Source organism: Phocoena phocoena, chromosome 7, assembly GCF_963924675.1.
Source record: "Phocoena phocoena chromosome 7, mPhoPho1.1, whole genome shotgun sequence".
Lineage (NCBI taxonomy): Eukaryota > Metazoa > Chordata > Mammalia > Artiodactyla > Phocoenidae > Phocoena > Phocoena phocoena.
The window spans coordinates 82,717,924-82,736,124 of record NC_089225.1 but is presented as its reverse complement, the minus strand read 5'-3'; the positions used below and the strand labels follow the sequence as shown (position 1 = coordinate 82,736,124).

Below are 18,201 nucleotides of genomic sequence, written 5' to 3'. Positions count from 1 at the left end.
CAATATGGTACTGGCACAAAAACAGAAACATAGATCAATGGAACAAGACAGAAGGCCCAGAGATAAACCCATGTACCTATGGTCAACTAATCTATGACAAAGGAGACAAGGATATATGATGGAGAAAAGAGAGTCTCTTCAATAAGTGATGCTGGGAAAACTGGACAGCTACATGTAAAAGAATGAAATTTGAACACACCCTAACACCATATACAAAAATAAAGGCAAAATGGATTCGAGACCTAAATGTAAGACCGGACACTATAAAACTCTTAGAGGAAAACATAGGAAGAACACTCTTTGACATAAATCACAGCAAGATCGTTTTTGATCCACCTCCTAGAGAAATGGAAATAAAAACAAAAATACACAAATGGGACCTAATGAAACTTCAAAGCTTTTGCACAGCAAAGGAAACCATAAACAAGACTAAAAGACAACCCTCAGAATGGGAGAAAATATTTGCAAATGAAGCAACAGACAAAGGATTAATCTCCAAAATATATAAACAGCTCATGCAGCTCAATATTAAAGAAACAAACAACACAATCCAAAAATGGGCCGAAGACCTAAATAGACATTTCTCCAAAGAAGACATACAGATGGCCAAGAGGCACATGAAAAGCTGCTCAACATCACTAATTATTAAAGAAATGCAAATCAAAATTACAACGAGGTATCACCTCACACCAGTTACAATGGGCATCATCAGAAAATCTACAAACAAATGCTGGAGAGGGTACAGAGAAAAAGGAACCCTCTTGCACTGTTGGTGGGAATGTAAATTGGTACAGCCACTATGGAGAACAGTATGGAGGTTCCTTAAAAAATTAAAAATAGAATTACCATATGATCCAGCAATCTCACTACTGGGCATATACCCAGAGAAAACCATAATTCAAAAAGACACATGCACCCCAATGTTCACTGCAGCACTATTTACAATAGCCAGGTCACAGAAGCAACCTAAATGCCCATTGACAGAGGAATGGATAAAGAAGGTGTGGTACATATATACAATGGAATATTACTCAGCCACAAAAAGGAACGAAACTGGGTCATTTGAGACGTGGATGGATCCAGAGACTGTCATACAGAGTGAAATAAGTCAGAAAGAGAAAAACAAATATCGTATATTAACGCATATATGTGGAAGCTAGGAAAATGGTACAGATGAACCAGTTTGCAGGGCAGAAGTTGAGACACAGATGTAGAGATCAAATGTATGGACACCAAGGGGGGAAAACCGCAGTGGGGTGGGGTTGGTGGTGTGCTGAATTGGACAATTGGGATTGACATGTATACACTAATGTGTATAAAACTGATGATTAATGAGAATCTGCAGTATAAAAAAATAAATAAAACAAAATTCAAAAAAAATAATCACAATGACAAACCCCTATACATATACCAATACCAAGGAATGGTGAGGATGCAGAAAAAGCAGAATTCTCATGTGCTGTGTGGGACTGTAAATGGTAAAACCACTCTGAAAAACTATTTGGAAGCACCTACTAATGTGTCAGTTCATTTAATCCTTAATAGTATGTGACAAGTAACTGTTATTGTCCCCATTTTACAAATGAGGAAATGTGTCACAGAAAATAAGTAACATGCCCAGGGCCACATAACAAAAATCACAGAATTCCTATTCCAACCCAGGCAGCTCGATGACGAGCCCAAGCTCTCAACCATTACACCTCTCTATGTGGAAGAAGGTAAAAAATGTATCTTTAGAGTAACCAACTATGTCCATGCTGGGTAAGAAGGAAACTAAAACCAGATCAATGAACTTCAAAAACAGAAGGTGTTCTAAGATTAAGGGTCAGGATGTGGGCCAAGAGTAGATTTAGGAGTGAGAGAAATACAAAGTGATTAGCAGTTTGCTGTCGGAAACTCAGCGTTTGAGACTGGTTCCAACATTTAACAAAAGGAATGCTTTTGATTAGCATCACTCTAATATTTGGTTAAAGACCCAGTACCTGATAACCATTAGACCTAAACCTTCTTGAGGGCTGCTTTTTACATTGGTAATCTTAGTACAGTGTCTGGTAAATCGCAGGTGCTCAATAAATATTTAGTGAGTTTACCAACCATTTTTTTAAAATGACTGTCCTGCCTCTACCTCAAAAAATAAGTTATGTTTCTGACAGAGAGTAAGGACTCTCTCAAAAGTTACTACATACCTCTTTAAATATTCAATTCTGTCATACTAATAATGTGTCATAACTGTATATGTAAAGTCACTGGACATCATTAACGCTTTCTCTTTATAAAATTTGGCCTTTTACAGTTTTGGGGTTTTAAAAAAGAAAAAAACCATCTGATTAAAAATACTGAACAGTACAAAAACAACAGCAGGGAAGATCATTCTCCCCAAATCAACTCCTGCATATTAGCAGCTTCCAGAAGAATAAAAGAAACCAAATACATAGTCCTAAAAAAGTCCATGAATAAAAGGCTTTGTTCTTAGAGAAAATTAAATAAATTATTGAATTTTGGTTTTAATTAGTCAATGAATTATTAAGCTTTGCTCCTAATGAAAATTCAGTGACTATCACTGAGAGTTGAGTGGTTCATTGCTTTTTTTGTTGTTGTTTTTTTTTTTGGTTCATTGTTTTTGACTTGTACAGTAATACAGGTTAGTGTAAAAGAAAATTAATATGTAGAAAACAATAAATAACTTAAAATAAATGAAAATATAGAAATTAATTTAAATCACCCTAAATTCAACCCAGTAGCAGTAATTACTGATAACATTTTTTTTATAGAGCTTTTCATGTTTTTCTATAGGTATGTGTATCCATGTATATGTGTACATACATGTGTGCATAAAGCTATACTTTGGACAATGTATTAATACTCTACAAACTGTTCTGTATACTGTTTTTTTTCACTTACCATCTGTTATGGGTTGAATTGTGCCCCCACAAAAGATCTTGAAGTTTTAACCCCCAGTGCCTGTGAATGTGACCTCATTTGGGAATAGGTTCTTGCAGATAATCAGTTTAAGATGTGCACATTAGGGTGGGCCTTAATCCAATACCACTATGTCCTTATAAAAATGGGAAATTTGGACACTGAAACACACACACAAACATATACACACACAGGGATACCTCATTATAAACATGAAGGCAGAGATTGGGGTGGTAAGTGTACAAGCCAAGGAACACCACAGATTACCAGCAAACTACTAGCAGCTAGGAAAGAGGCATAAAACAGATTTCCCTCACAGCCCTCAGAAGGAACCAACTCTGCTGGCACCTTGACCTTGGGCAACAGCCTCCAGAACTGTGAGACAATAAATTTCTGTGTTTAAACCACCAAGTTTGTGCTAGCTCTAGCAAACCATCTCCCCATGTCAGTAAATAAATGTCTTTGCAACCTTAATGTTTTCATTCTATTTCAATCCATTGTACGGATTTACGATCATTCAAATAATCCTCTACTACTGGACGTTTAAGTATTTTCCAATTTCTGCTACAATAAACAATGCTTCAACAGCCATCTCTGTATATACATCTATTGCCATTTGACTTCCTTAGATATGAAATTTCTGAGTTAAGAAGTAGTTTTCAAGCTTTTGCTTTATATGGCCATGCTGCCCTGGAGAAAGCCTATATCAGCTTACTGTCTTAACCAGCAATCTCAAAGTGTCCATTTCCCATACTTTGGACTGTACTAAGTGTTGTCATTTATAAAACCTCTGTCAGTCTAACAGGTAAAAAATAACTCAACATTGCTTTAATTGGCTTATTTTGTTCGAATTATTGGTAGGGTTTAAACAAGTTTCAAATATTTAATGGCCATTTACATGTTTTCCACAATGTACTGCATGTTCACTTCTTTGGCCATTTTTCTACTGGGGCTTGTATCTTTTCCTTAATAATGTGTAGGAGCTTCTGTACATAGCTGGTTTTTAAATGAAATCCAGGGTATATATTTCCTCAGTTCTAAGTGATAGGTAGTCAGTTTTCTGGTGACTTTTCTTCTGTGGGATATTACATGTTCAAAAAAAAAACCTATAAATGGTATTCCTAAACACTGGAACTATAAATGGTATTCCTAAATTTGGACCATTTGGGTCCAAATTTAGGACCCAAATGGTATCCTAAAAACCTATTAGGACAATCTGTGACTTATCAGAGACTTTAACTGTGACTATCTCCCCACAGTACCAGATTATTACTGATTATGCAACTAACTGTGGAAATGCTTTCAGCCTATGCTGTTAAAGCCTTTTTTTCCCCCTTTTTAGCCATGAGCATAAAAATTTTATTATCAATATTGTCATTTGTATCACAGAACTGTGTTGTGATTTGCTCATCCATTTGTTTTGCACAGTACTCTACAAAACAATGCAAATATTAGAAATGATTCGTGGAGGTTTTTACTCGACATACATATCTAGTACACCTGCTAGAGGCTTATATGAATCTCTTAGTTTATGAAACTTGACTATGTATATTAGATAGGAATTCTAACAATCTGTTGATGAGCTTCACTTGATAGTATTAAACCAATAAGTTCAATAATTTTGGCTATTATTACTAAGCTGTCAATTAAGAGGGTTCTGGAAAACTGTCATAAATTCTAAAATACTTCGTAAATCAGAGTTTAACCCAAAAGTCATAGGAGCATATGGGGCTGAAGCACACAGAAGAGAGAAGTTACACTCACAGAACTAAAGTGGACGTTTACACACAGCCTTTGAGCAGAGACGGTCAGGGCAGGAAGGAACCAGAACTCACAGGATGAGGTTTGAGAGGATTAGAGAAGAGTCAGAATACAGAATTCAGATCTGGACCAAAATAAAAATAAAAAAGGCAAAAGAGGGCTTCCCTGGTGGCGCAATGGTTGAGAGTCCGCCTGCCAATGCAGGGGACATGGGTTCGTGCCCCGGTCTGGGAAGATCCCACATACCGCGGAGCAGCTGGGCCCGTGAGCCATGGCCGCTGAGCCTGCGCGTCCGGAGCCTGTGCTCCGCAACGGGAGAGGCCACAACAGTGAGAGGCCCGCGTACCGCAAAAATAAATAAATAAATTAAAAAAAAAAAAAAAAAGGGCAAAAGATTTATTGTGTCAGTATGAAGTACAGCTTATTTTGGAGTGATAACTCTGATAAACAGCCCTGTTCTCTTAAAGAAAAACCATTAGTAGGGAGGAAGAGGATGCTCTGACTACAGCCCTCTTCAATCATGTTCTTACTGATTAAATATTAATTGGTATATCTGACTAATGAGTAAGCTAAGTAACTGGCTTGTGCTATGGGGTTGAAAACATAAACCTGAAACACATTTCTCATGTATGGACCCAGTCTATGAACCAAAGCTTGAAAATATGATGGCAAGAAATGTGAAAACTGGGAAATAATTTTCCACTTTGATTTGCCGTTGATCAGACAGGAGGAGAAAAAAACGCAATACAGAGCAAGGACAAAAAAGATTGAAAATTTGGGAAAGAGAGCCTACGATTAAAGAAGTTAGAATTACTTAGTTTGAAGCAGAGAAGAAAGACTAATTAAGGCTTTTAACAATAAAGATTACTGAAAAGCATAATCACTGAAAGCAAAGCAAAGAGAAATAGGTAAAATTCCCTGGAGCTATACAATTAAATACGAAGATTCTTACAGACAAATGTTAGGTGTTTAAACAGAACAGAAACGTTCTGACTGGTGAATGCTTAGACAGAGGCAACATAACTGCTTTCAGGTAGGACATTCAGGTGTGACAGGATCAGCTATGACAACCCAAGCAGGCAGCCTGAGAGGTCCAGAGAACATGATGATACAACACAGTACTGACTGGGACTTCCCTGGTGGTCCAGTGGTTAAGACTCCACACTCCCAACGCAGGGGGCCTGGGTTTGATCCCTGGTCAGGGAACTAGATTCTGCATGCCACAACTAAAGATCCCGCATGCTGCAACTAAAGGTCCCGCACGCTACAATGAAGATCTCGTGTGCCACAAATAAGACCTGGCACAGCCAAATAAATGAATATTTAAAACAAAACAAAACCAAATAGTACTGACAATAATGAGAAGGTGGAAATTTGATATACAGATGTCCTGATGGCCCTGTGAATAATGGCTATCAGTTAGAAATAGGAACTGGAAAGGAGAAAGACTAATCAGCAGCTGGCCATGGTTAAAGGCCTTGTTCGCTTAGTTTTTGGAAGCAAAACTGTGCAGAGGAGCCAAATGTTAATTAATGCTTCCGGTAAACTCAACAAGCCAGCCTCAAATCTCTTTTATTTTTTTAAAGCCTCAAATCTTGAATGAAAAGTGTGAGTTTCAAACAGAATTGAAGAATAAGGAAAATATGGCATAAAGCATTTACTGAATGTAATTTTTAAAAAGTAGATACTGTAGGATGAGTCAAAATGGCATCCTCTTAAGATTTATCAGCTATTCTACAACTCAAAAAAGTCACAAAAGTCTTATAATGTGCAGTCTGAATATTTTTAGGAGGAATGAACAAAGTTACAGAAGGTGAGAAGGAAAAGAAAAGAAACCTGACCAAGTAGCTATTACATGCTAAATACTGTTAAGCCCTTGAAAAAGTATGCCCTCATCTGTATGATGTCTGGAATCTGTTTAAAAATAATCCAGAGAGAAAACAGGGGAGGTAAGTCGGGGTATAGATAAAGTAAGATTGCGTCTAATTTGCTAACTGTTAAAAGTTTGGTGATGAGACTACAGATGTTCATTATACTATTCTATTTTTATTTAAATTTTTCATGATTTTTACACTAATTATTAGAGAAATGCAAATCAAAACTACAGTGATACATCACCTCACACCAGCTAGAATGGGCGTCATCAGAAACTCTACAAACAACAAATGCTGGAGAGGGTGTAGAGAAAAGGGAACCCTCTTGCACTGTTGGTGGGAATGTAAATTGGTACAGCCACTATGGAGAACAGTATGGAGGTTCCTTAAAAAACTAAAAATAGAACTACCATATGACCCAGAAATCCCACTACTGGGCATATACCCTGAGAAAACCACAATTCAAAAAGACACATGCACCCCAGTGTTCACTGCAGCACTATTTACAGTAGCCAGGTCATGGAAGCAACCTAAATGCCCATCGACAGATGAATGGATAAAGAAGATGTGGTACATATATACAATGGAGTATTACTCAGCCATAAAAAGGAAGGAAACTGGGTCATTTGTAGAGACGTGGATGGATCTAGAGACTGTCATACAGAGTGAAGTAAGTCAGAAAGAGAAAAACAAATATCATATATTAACGCATATATGTGGAACCTAGAAAAATGGTACAGATGAACCGGTTTGCAGGGCAGAAATAGAGACACAAATGTAGAGAACAAATGTATGGACACCAAGGGAGGAAAGTGGGGTGGAGGGGTGATGAATTGGGAGATTGGGTTTGACATGTATACACTGATGTGTATAAAATGGATGACTAACGAGAAACTGGTATATAGAAAAATAAATAAAATAAAATTCAAAAAAAAATTTTTTTCCATGATTTTTAAAATTATTTACCATATATAATGTGAAAGTCAGTGGGGTGTATTTGTGTACTTGTGAGTGAATGTGGGTTTAATCTATATAGAACAGTAAGGACTCCTATGTAACCCTCCAAATGGGACAGATATAGGCCCATCAACTATAAAAACCCTGCATGAAAGAAGGAACGCATTAACTAAATTGGAAGCATTATTAAGGAGGTGTAGTTTCAGAGGAGGAGGAAAAATGTAAGAAAGAAGAAATTTTAACAGAACAGAAGAACGTTGGGAGGCGGGGGGAGCAGCAAACAAACAGCAGGAAAATCTACTTCTCAAACAAAGGAAGGAAAGGTATTTTTTTGAGTAGTTACTCTGTTCTAAGACCTGTTGTTAGGTATTTTACATCACGACCTCATATAATCCTCACAGCAAATTTGTAACGTGGATGCTATTATCCTCGATTTAAGATGAGGCAAGAGGACCTCCCTGATGGTCCAGTGGTTAAGACTCTGTGCTTCTAACGCAAGGGGCACAGGTTTGACCCCTGGTCGGGAAACTAAGGGATCCCTGCAGAGTGGCCAAAAAAGAAAAAAAGAGGCAATAAAAGCTCACAAAGGCCAAGTAACACACAAAGAATCATGCAGATACTAAATGACAGAAATAAGATTCAAAGCCTTTTGCCCAAGCTTAAAGTCTCTGCTCTATACAATACTACTACTTCCCAAGAAGCTACATTAAACATACAACAAAATAAAAACTATATTGGTTTCCTTTGTAGTTTCACATTTTCAAATGCTATTCTCCGAAGGAGTCTGTAGGTTTCACCACAACTGCAAGGGGTACATGTCTTAAAAGAAGCCTAAGAATCCCTAACAGAGGGTAGAAATTGGAGAAGGGCAGAGAGAAGGCAGAGAAACAAGCAATCCACATAAGATGATGGAAGCTTAAACCAGGATGGGAGCAGTGCTGGTGGAGTAGAGCAATTTGAAAGATATTCAGAAGGTAAAAGTGACATTAGAGACTCTTTTCAAATGTAATTTTCTAAGAATATTTACTGTTATAAAAATACTTATCATATAATGGTAAATAAAAATGCAGTCTAAAACTATCTATATAGTATAATGCTGATTGAAATTCTACTGTACACAGAAATGACTGGAATGATGCAAAGTATTTTAAAATGTTAAACATGGTTATCACCGGGGAATGAACAGCAGTAAAAATGTTTTTTTTTTTTTTCCTTAGGGCTTCTCTAAATGTTTCCATATTTTATAAAGTGACTAGCAGAAAAAGCATAATTTTAGTTATTTTTGGAAATTTTCTTCTCTTTTCTTTTCTCTTTTTCTTTTTGGCCGAGCCACAGGTCATGCAGGACCCTAGTTCTCCAACCAGGGATGGAACCTCGAAGCCATGCTCACCCCACCCTCACCCCACGCCCGCGGTGCAAGTGCAGAGTCTTCACCTGGACGGCCAGGGAAGTCCCTGCAAATTTTTTAACGATGGGGAAACGCTTACGATACGTTTTATAGTGGAAAAGTATATAAAATTGTACATACAATATGATCTCAACCATATAAAATATCTATAGTCAAATTATGGGTGATTTCTTTATACTATCAGATTTTCCACGTTTTCTTTAGCAACTATATATTACTTTTATATATTACATTATTTTTAAATGGCACAAATGGATAGATTAGCTTTGGACAGAAGGAAGGATTCTTCAAGATTTAAAATAAGAAAAAAGAACCAAGGTTTGTGATGGACAGAGTCTACTGGTGGGGGAACAGGCTACTGAGGGAGTTCACATGTAAAGGACTCCATAGTCTCAGCAAAGCAGGAGGCTAGGACATCTACAGCAAGCAAAGGGGTTGGTAGGACTGGCAGTACTAGAATAAGGGTGAAGGTCTGCAACAGCCCTGTGGGAGCACAAGGAACTGTGAGGCAGTGCACAGGGCTTGGCTAAGGGTCTTTAGAAACAAAAAGGAAACGGTACGGATTAGTATTGTTCTCAACCTTTGTAAATGATTTGCTGAGCTTCTTAAAAATGTCAGGTGCCACTCCCAGTGATTCAGTTTGTCCAAGTAAAGGCCCAGTAATCTGCACCTTAAACAAGAAGGAGTGTTTCAGGTGAGTTCAGACCATATTTTAGGAAATGCTGGTTTAGTCTGGTCTGAAAACAATGGACAAATCTACTGATACATAAAATGTCTTCAGGTTCTCTCTGCTCCCATCATTCCAACTTACATAGGGAGTCTAGATGTTAAGATTTTTGTTTTGTTTTTGTTTCATTTTAGAATTTCAGGAGAATAAAAATCAGCTTAGAGGGACTTCCCTGGCGGTCCTGTGGTTAAGGCTCTGCGTTTCCACTGCAGGGAGCATGGATTCAACCCCTGATAGGGAACTAAGATCCCACAAGCCTTGCAGTGCGGCCCGCCCCCGCAAAAAAAGAGTAAAATTCAGCTTAGAAAGACAGGTAAGAAAAGAGTAGGAAAGACAAAGACACACTAATAGTTAAAATATACAGACGGTCTCCGACATACAATTTTTCAATGTTACCATGGCACAAAAGCCATAAGCGTTCAGTAGAAACAGTCCTCTGAACGTATCTTGATCTTCTGCTGGGCTAGCGTATGAAGTACGACACTTTGTGACGCTGGCAGCGACAGCAGCCATAGCCCACAGCCAGCCATGGGACCATGAGAGCAAAGAGCCCATAAGCTTACAACCATTCTGTACCCAGACAACAATCTATTTCTCACTTTCTGTACAGTGTTCAATAAATTACACGAGCTAGTCAACACTCTATTATAAAATAGGCTTAGTGTGAGATGATTGTGCCCAACTGCAGGCTAACGTAAGTGTTCTGAGTATGTTTAAAGCACGCTAGGCTAAGCATGATGTCCAGGAGGTTAGGTGTATTTAAATGCATTTTCAACTTAGGATATTTTTCAACTCACGATGTGTTCATCAGGACATAACCCCATCGTAACTCGAGGAAGATCCATATACTATTATCTGTATGACAGAACTCCAGGACAAACTACCTTACCTTTAGCAGGAGAGCAAAATTACTCCGCAGAGAATTAGTCACACCATTTTCGTACATTTTTTTCCTCATGAGGTTTTCGCTCACGTTCCCACTATCAGACTGATACCTTAATAATGACTTTAGCATGGTTTCAAAAGGGTCCGCTGAAACAGACAAATTAAACATTTCAAAGGCAAAGTAATCACTCAAAAAATAAATAAATCTCCAGCAAAAGAACAGAGATCAGGGAGGTACGGGACTGTAGCCAAGAGACTATGAACTTTTTTTCACAACTCCCTTGTCTTTCCTAAATGTGAACAGTTCAAGAGGCAATAAAAATTGGCAAGAAAGGGCTTCCCTGGTGGCGCAGTGGTTGAGAGTCCGCCTGCCGATGCAGGGGACACGGGTTCGTGCCCCGGTCCAGGAAGATCCCACGTGCCGCGGAGCAGCTGGGCCCGTGAGCCATGGCCACTGAGCCTGCGCCCCGTCCAGAGCCTGTGCTCCGCAACAGGAAAGGCCACAACAGTGAGAGGCCCGCGTACTGCAAAAAAAAAAAAGAAAAAAGAAAAAACAGAAAACAGACCCAGCCCAGAGAGCCTAGGTTCAAGTCCCAGCTCCATCACTAATTAGTTGTGTGACTTTGGGCAAATAACTTAGCCTCGCTGTACATCAGTTTTCTCTTCTGTAAAGTGGGGATAATCATAATACGTACTTCATAAGGTGTTCTGAGGATTAAATCAGTTAACGTGTGTTAAGGTCTTACAATAATGCTGGCATATAGAAATTGCTATATGAGTATCTGAAGAACAAAATAAAATAAACCTATATCATCATATTAACGCCTGAATGTATCCTTTAATGCAGCCATTAAAAAGTTTTAAGTTTTTATTATGAATAATACTAATGTCTTTTCTCATCTATGTGATTATCAGCTGATGATAATTCCTTAAGATAAGTCAAAGGTCACTGCCAACCTTCTCTCCAGATAGCTTGTAAAACATTTATATTCCACGTTTCTCCATTCCCTCACCAACAATGAGTTTTCCCAACATTTTTCATCTCTTCTAGTCAGATGAGTGAAAATCTCATTTTTATTTGCATCCCACTGATTATTAGTGAGATTGAAATCTTTTAATTTGCTTACTGGCTATTTTTATTTCTTCTTTTTTAATTACCTTGTTTTTGCCCATTTTTCCACAATTGCATTTTACTTTTCTTATTAGTTTTCATTTACTTTATATATATATACGTGGTAAATAGTTCCCCCATCTCTCTTTTAAACTTCTTCATGGTACCTTTTTATTTTACAGAAATATAGTATGTGGCCAACATTTTCCTCTCTTTTTCATGGTGTTTTTTATTGTACTGAAATTTTTTCATTTTTATATAGACAGATTTACCCATCTTGTGATTGATGGCTCTTAGATCTCATGTCAGGGTACAAAAGGGCTTATCAACAACCCCCTCAAAAAAGTTTAAGATTTAACCATTTTTTCTTCTATTACTTTTATGACTCCAAATTTTAATCATTTCTAATTTATTTTGATATAAAGAGTGAGACAGGGACTGAGATTTATTTTTCCAAATAGCTAACTAGTTTTCCCAAACCATTTATTACCTTTCCCGTTTATCATAAAATGCTACCTTTATCATATATACTCGGTTTGTCTACTGGGCTACCTACTCCATTCCATCAAACCATCTAGTCCTATCACAGTACAAGATTCTTTAAGTTAATCAAGTTTTATAATACACTGTTCGACCTGATGGTACAAGAATCTCCCGCACTAATGTTCTTTCTAGATGTTTCTTAACTGCTCTTGTACCTTTACTCTTTCAGACATACCCTGGAACTAGTTTTTCAGGTTCCAAAAAAATCCTGTTGGCATTTACACTGGGATTTTTTTCATACATATCTATAAACTGAAGGAAGAAAATAATCATTTTACAATACTGTGTCTTAAATGAAGTAATTAATATAAAGACTTCAGCACAATGTCTGGCATATAATACAAAGTATTTAATAAATGTTAGCTATTCCTAAGAACAATGTATGGATCTTCATTTATAGACATCTACTCTAATTAAAAAGAAAATTAAACTTACATGTCTTATTGGGGTTGATATGCTGCTTTAGCACATCAACACTGCCCAAACTAACCACAAGGCGCCTGCCAAACCAGAAAGAGACCACAGGCCCATATCTCTCATGCAAATTAACCAGGAACTCGTGCAAACTTCCACTGTTCACAATATCTGGAAGATTACCATCTCTGAAAAAAGAGCAACATTTGACAAAATAATCAATTTAACATGGAAGAATCAGAAAAACAATACTAGTTGACTCTGAATTAACTGTGTCAACAGATGAGAGCAAAAATACACAAAATTCAAATTACTGCAAAATCCAAAACTGAATTATATTTGACTTCTCTCTTTCGGTAGTTACATTTGGATATGGATTTGTCTGATATTTTGAGAATTCATAACACTTCATACCAAATAAAAAAGGTACATGAGGAACATCTGACTTAGACACTGGAAAACTATCCAATTTTTGCAGCAACTCATTCTGAGATAGCAATGGACACCGTCATTGGCTATTAAATCACAGACTAATTTAAATCAGCTATGGCAACTTTTTCTTATTTCCTTCTATCTTAATCCTTTCTTTCTATTTTCAACACTCTCTGGCTAACAGAAGTGAAAGAAATTAAAGGTTTTGATTTATACAGGCTTCCTTTCTGTTCTTAACAAAGTTTAGGTAGTATGCCCAGAGATAAGTTTAGAGAAAACAAAAGAATGAAATAAACTGAGTAATCTAAAGATATGGTTTAGTTTTGATCCAAAATTAAGAGTTGACTCTACTTGATTTAAAAAAACAACTCACTTTTCTTCTGTTGGAGTAATCCCTGGAATTCCTGCAGCTTGTCTGGAAGCCTTAGGGAAAAAATTTTAAGAAGTTTAGTATAATGAATTATCACATATCCCATAAGTCAGATGCATTTTCCCAAGACATCTGCAGGACCTTAAATGATGGTTTTCCAAATTGGTTGAATCTCAGAGATTATTTCTATATTAAAATACAAAAACTGGATTCTTTGTATTGAAAAGCATTATCCTAATATTCCTCCTCTCTATCAACTAAACGAAGGTGTTGACGAATTTAACATCCATTCTTCATCAATTAATACATAATCAAGTACATTTTTCTTTGTTCTGAGACTATATATGGTCCCATCTGGCTTGGCTTTCAAAAAAAAATCAATGTCATGATTATAATAGTTTCATTCCTAAAATAGTTCTTCTCTTTCTAGTCAAAGAATTTACCAAAATACAATGTGATATTCAACATTTGCTTTAATGCAGTTATTATTATCAGGGTCATACAGTCAGAAAGGTGTCTGGTATAGAAGTAAATAACAAAATAATTCATAGCAAATTGTTAAAGTGAGAACCTCTGAGGAATGAACTATGAAAAAGTTGGGGGAATTTTCATGTTTTACAATTTTGTACTGGGTTTATGGTCGCTGGGTTTAGAGGCTAGTGTCTTTTTTTTATTTCACAACAAGCGTATTACTTTTATATCTTGTAAAACTATTTTTAAATAAACTAAATATTTATAGGAAAAATAACCTAAAATAGTCAACTCCAGAATCAATTCTGAATTTTGTCAATGATTTTAGCTAGTACTAATCAGAGTTTATTTGTCTGACATTCTGCCCTTTTCCCCCCTACTTAACATTATACAAATAAATGAATATTTATTTATTTGAACATTTAAAGGCTAAACAGTGTTCCACTATGTATCCAGAATTGTGTAATCATCTTCCTGCTGTAGTGTTATAAAACATCTAGGCTATTTCTTTCTTTCATTTTCTCATTGTTATACGTAGTGCCATGAAAATCTTTATACTTTACTTTTTTACTCCTTTGGGGTATGTATGCCAAAAGAGAGATACTAGGTTGAATGATACTAACTGAAGAGTTTAACAGTTTGTACTAAATCCTATAAGAATACTATCTAGGGGCTTCCCTGGTGATGCAGTGGTTAAGAATCTTCTTGCCAATGAAGGGGACACGGGTTCAAGCTCTGGTCCGGGAAGATCCCACGTGCCACGGAACAACTAAGGCCATGCACCACAGCTACTGAGCCTGCGCTCTACAGCCCGCGAGCCACAACGACTGAGCCTGTGTGCCACAACTACTGAAGCCCACGCACCTAGAGCCCATGCTCTGCAAAAAGAGAAGCCACCGCAATGAGAAGCCTGTGCACCGCAATGAAGAGTAGACCCCACTCGCCGCAACTAGAGAAAGCCCATGCGCAGCAACAAAGACCCAACGTGGCCAAAAATAAATAAATAAAAATAAATTTAAAACAAACAAAAAAAAGTAGTAGTCTGAAGTGATAATCTTTCCAAAAAAAAAAAAAATACTATCTAGGTTATAGTATGTGCAACTTGCATTTAACTGATGACAATGAAACCTACAATGTAAAATTTTGTCATACAGTCTCATCAATAATGGATACTTGTCAAGTTTGATATTATAAAAAGTGGGGAAAAGGATGGAAGGAACTCAATTAGAAAAAGAAAAAGTCAGTCATATAAAAGAAGCCAACTTTTTATTTTCTAGGTTAAAATTATTGACTGAAACAAGCTTCCTGACTTCTCTTTAAACATGGTAGATTGATAACACTCATCAATGATCTCTTCCTGAAATCCCACAAAATGAAAGTGAAGATATAAAAAAGGAGAAAATACCGATAAAGAGAATGGGAGGAGACAACAGTGGACGAACAATCCAACCAATTTTTTTGGAAGTGTTAAGCTGTTGGAGTAGTGATTAATTTACGTAGTTGTGAGGCCTCCTCTGGGGGTCTGCAGAGGAGAATTTCCACAAGAAGCAATCACATTTGCACTCAGTAACCAGAAAGGCAGGGGTAAGAGGCAAGATTTTAACCATTAGCAAAAAGCCAGTATACAGATCCCTCAGACACCATCCTTGTGATTACCATCCTTCTGGAAAGAGACCTTGAGACTACAGATTCAGGAACAACCGGCTGGTGGGTGGTGGCCCCTATAATTCTAAGGGGAAATTATTCCCAACTTAGAATTTTACACTAAGCCAAACTATCATTCAAGTGTGAAGCTAGAACAGAAAGATTTTCACACAAGCAAGACCTCAAAAAATGTATTTTCCTCAGAAGTCTGTGCGCTTTGCATAAGACAGCTCCTACACCAACCTCCACCCTTCAAGAGGAGAAATGAAGAGTGAGCCCCAGAACACCAGGCAAAATGCTCTCCTGCCCTTTACTATATCCACATCTTCCACATAGCTAAATTGATGAGATCCCCAAACTGGCATGCACCTGGCAAGACCCTGCCAAACTCCCTGATAATCGTAGCCTCACCACTATCATCTACCTTGAGACCATCCAGAATGTTACTATGACCTTTTTCCTTACCTACATTAGACACCATACTAAGCCCAGGACTACCATCCCCAGGTCTTCCCTCGTCCCCCAGACTCCTATTCCTACAGAAGTTTATCTTCTTTCCTGACCCATCTGTCCCCAACTCAAAACTCCACCTGATCTCAGCCACTCATTCCTATGGTTGTACACTAGGTCTTGACATTACCAATAACTTCACCATCTCCAGAGTTTTAACATCAAGCATCCAAATCTCCAAGCACCTCCTATTTTTCCTTTTCACTATTTTTAACATCTTGACTCCAAAAACTATTTTTACCCCAAAAGGACTTTTAACCCACCCACTCATATACTCATTTTCCACTCTCTCCAGCTGAGATTCCATGGTCCATTATAACCACTCCCTTGCCCTATATCCTTTTGTCAAAAGCACCTAGTAAAACACCAATTCTAATTAAACCCAATATTCTGTCAACTGCCCCTGTTTCCACATAGATGAAGAAAAACTGCTGGAAGGGCTTCCCTGGTGGCGCAATGGTTGAGAGTCCGCCTGCCGATGCAGGGGACACGGGTTCGTGCCCCAGTCTGGGAAGATCCCACATGCCGCGGAGCGGCTGGGCCCGTGAGCCATGGCCGCTGAGCCTGCGCGTCCGGAGCACCGCAACGGGAGCGGCCACAACAGTGAGAGGTCCGCATACCGCAAAAAAAAAAAAACTGCTGGGGAAAAACACATCCATAATGACTAGTCTTATTTTAATTTCATGACCCTCAAGTGAGTTGCCTGGTAATCTCATTTCCCTACTCCCGCACTCTCCTAACCTTCCAGATGGCTATTTCTCAGAAAATAAGATTCACTGAAAGTTCCAGATTGTGCAGTTGCAATACTCCAATCCAACCCATTTACCAGCGAGAATATTTAAGGTGTTCTGTCATTGCCAGTGATGTATTTGGCACTGTGCTGCTGCTTTACAACTTCTACAAAACCACCACCTTGCTTTGTAGATGATCCCTCATCCATTAGCTCCTTTGTTTTCAGAACCACCTTCTGGGGTTGAAGAAGGCAAGAAGAGAAAGAAGGCCGGAAGGAGATTCAGAGATAAAGCACTAGGCTAGGTGAAGCTCACAGCTAACCTCCCCCTGCACAGGGATCCTTCCACGACCGCTTTATTTAGCCCGTGAGGCCCTGCGAGGAGCAAGACCCGGTCTGGACCTTAAGGACTTTGGATTTCAGGAAAGAAAGTCGAAAGACAGATGGGAGAGTAGACGACAAAAGAAACACTGGGGGAGAATCCTTGGGAAAGGGGAAAGGCGTGGAGCAGCCTGGAGTTTCCTCCCAGGCACACTAGAAAATGGAACTGGAGTGGGCAGAGTTACTGCCCGAAAGCCACCAAAGCGCTTCAGACCCGCCCTTAACAGTGGCGTGGCGAGGGCAGGCGCAGGGAAGCCGGACCCGCGGACCAGCCCTCAGCCCCCGGCGGCCGCATCCGCGCTGCTGAACCACCTGCCCGCCTCACTCGGCGTCGGAAGGCGGCCGTGTGGCCCGCGCCGCTCCGTCCTCAGCGCCAGCACCGCGCGCGCCCGCGAAGCGTCACATGCCCCGGAGCTGGACTGAGCCGGAACCGCAGCAGGAGCTCTCCCCGCACCCACTCCGGGCCCGCCCCCTGCGGCCCGCCGCGGGCAGGGCGACGTGGATGCGGGCGAGACCGAGGCCGAGCCGGCGGTTACCGGATAGAGGTAGAGTACGGCTCCCACCAACGCCAGCAAGAAGGTAACGGCGAATATCGCGAAGTCCAACATGGCTCCTCCGCCCGGGAGCCACGTCTGGGTTCCACGCTCGGCAGCAGCGCCTCAGCGTGCTGGGACCCGCGCAACGGAGGGGTGTGCGGGGGCGCCCGCGGAACGAGCGAACGAATGGACCGCTGGGGGCGTGGCCTGGGCCGACAGGGCTGGCGAGGGGAGCAAGGGAGCGCGGAGGAGCTCTGGGAGATGGGAGCCGCGCCCCGAGGCGGGATTCCGGCGGACGCGACTCCTGGCACGCCCGAGACTCCAGACACGCCCACGACTCCGGGATCGAGTTGCTGGGGGAGGAGGAACCCTGGCTTGGAGAAAACATTAGGCGTTATCATCGCTGTGCCCCGACCAACACTTTTCCAAGTAGATTTAAAATATATGTAATAACAAAATCTAACTGAACTTTATTGCACATGTCTGGATGTTCTATAATAATCTAGTGGTGTTTGGATCAAATATAAA

General features: G+C 39.4%; 1 protein-coding gene across 4 annotated transcripts in view; it reads right to left on the bottom strand.

Moving 5' to 3' along the window:
• The window catches only part of CYP20A1 (cytochrome P450 family 20 subfamily A member 1), a 69,625-nt gene extending 51,755 nt beyond the window's left edge, over positions 1-17,870 (bottom strand). Inside the window, exons 1-4 of one of the 4 annotated variants that reach the window (XM_065880271.1) lie at positions 17,674-17,870; positions 13,405-13,454; positions 12,621-12,787; positions 10,536-10,678 (exon numbers count right to left, since the gene is read on the bottom strand). In XM_065880271.1, the coding sequence (XP_065736343.1) occupies positions 10,536-10,678; positions 12,621-12,787; positions 13,405-13,454; positions 17,674-17,745 (432 nt within the window). In that variant the 5' untranslated portion in view covers positions 17,746-17,870. Of the gene's footprint in view, positions 1-10,535; positions 10,679-12,620; positions 12,788-13,404; positions 13,455-17,673 lie in introns of those variants that run through there. The other 3 variants (XM_065880270.1, XM_065880274.1, XM_065880273.1) reach the window with 3 other exon arrangements.
• Between the last annotated feature and the right edge of the window lie 331 nt (positions 17,871-18,201).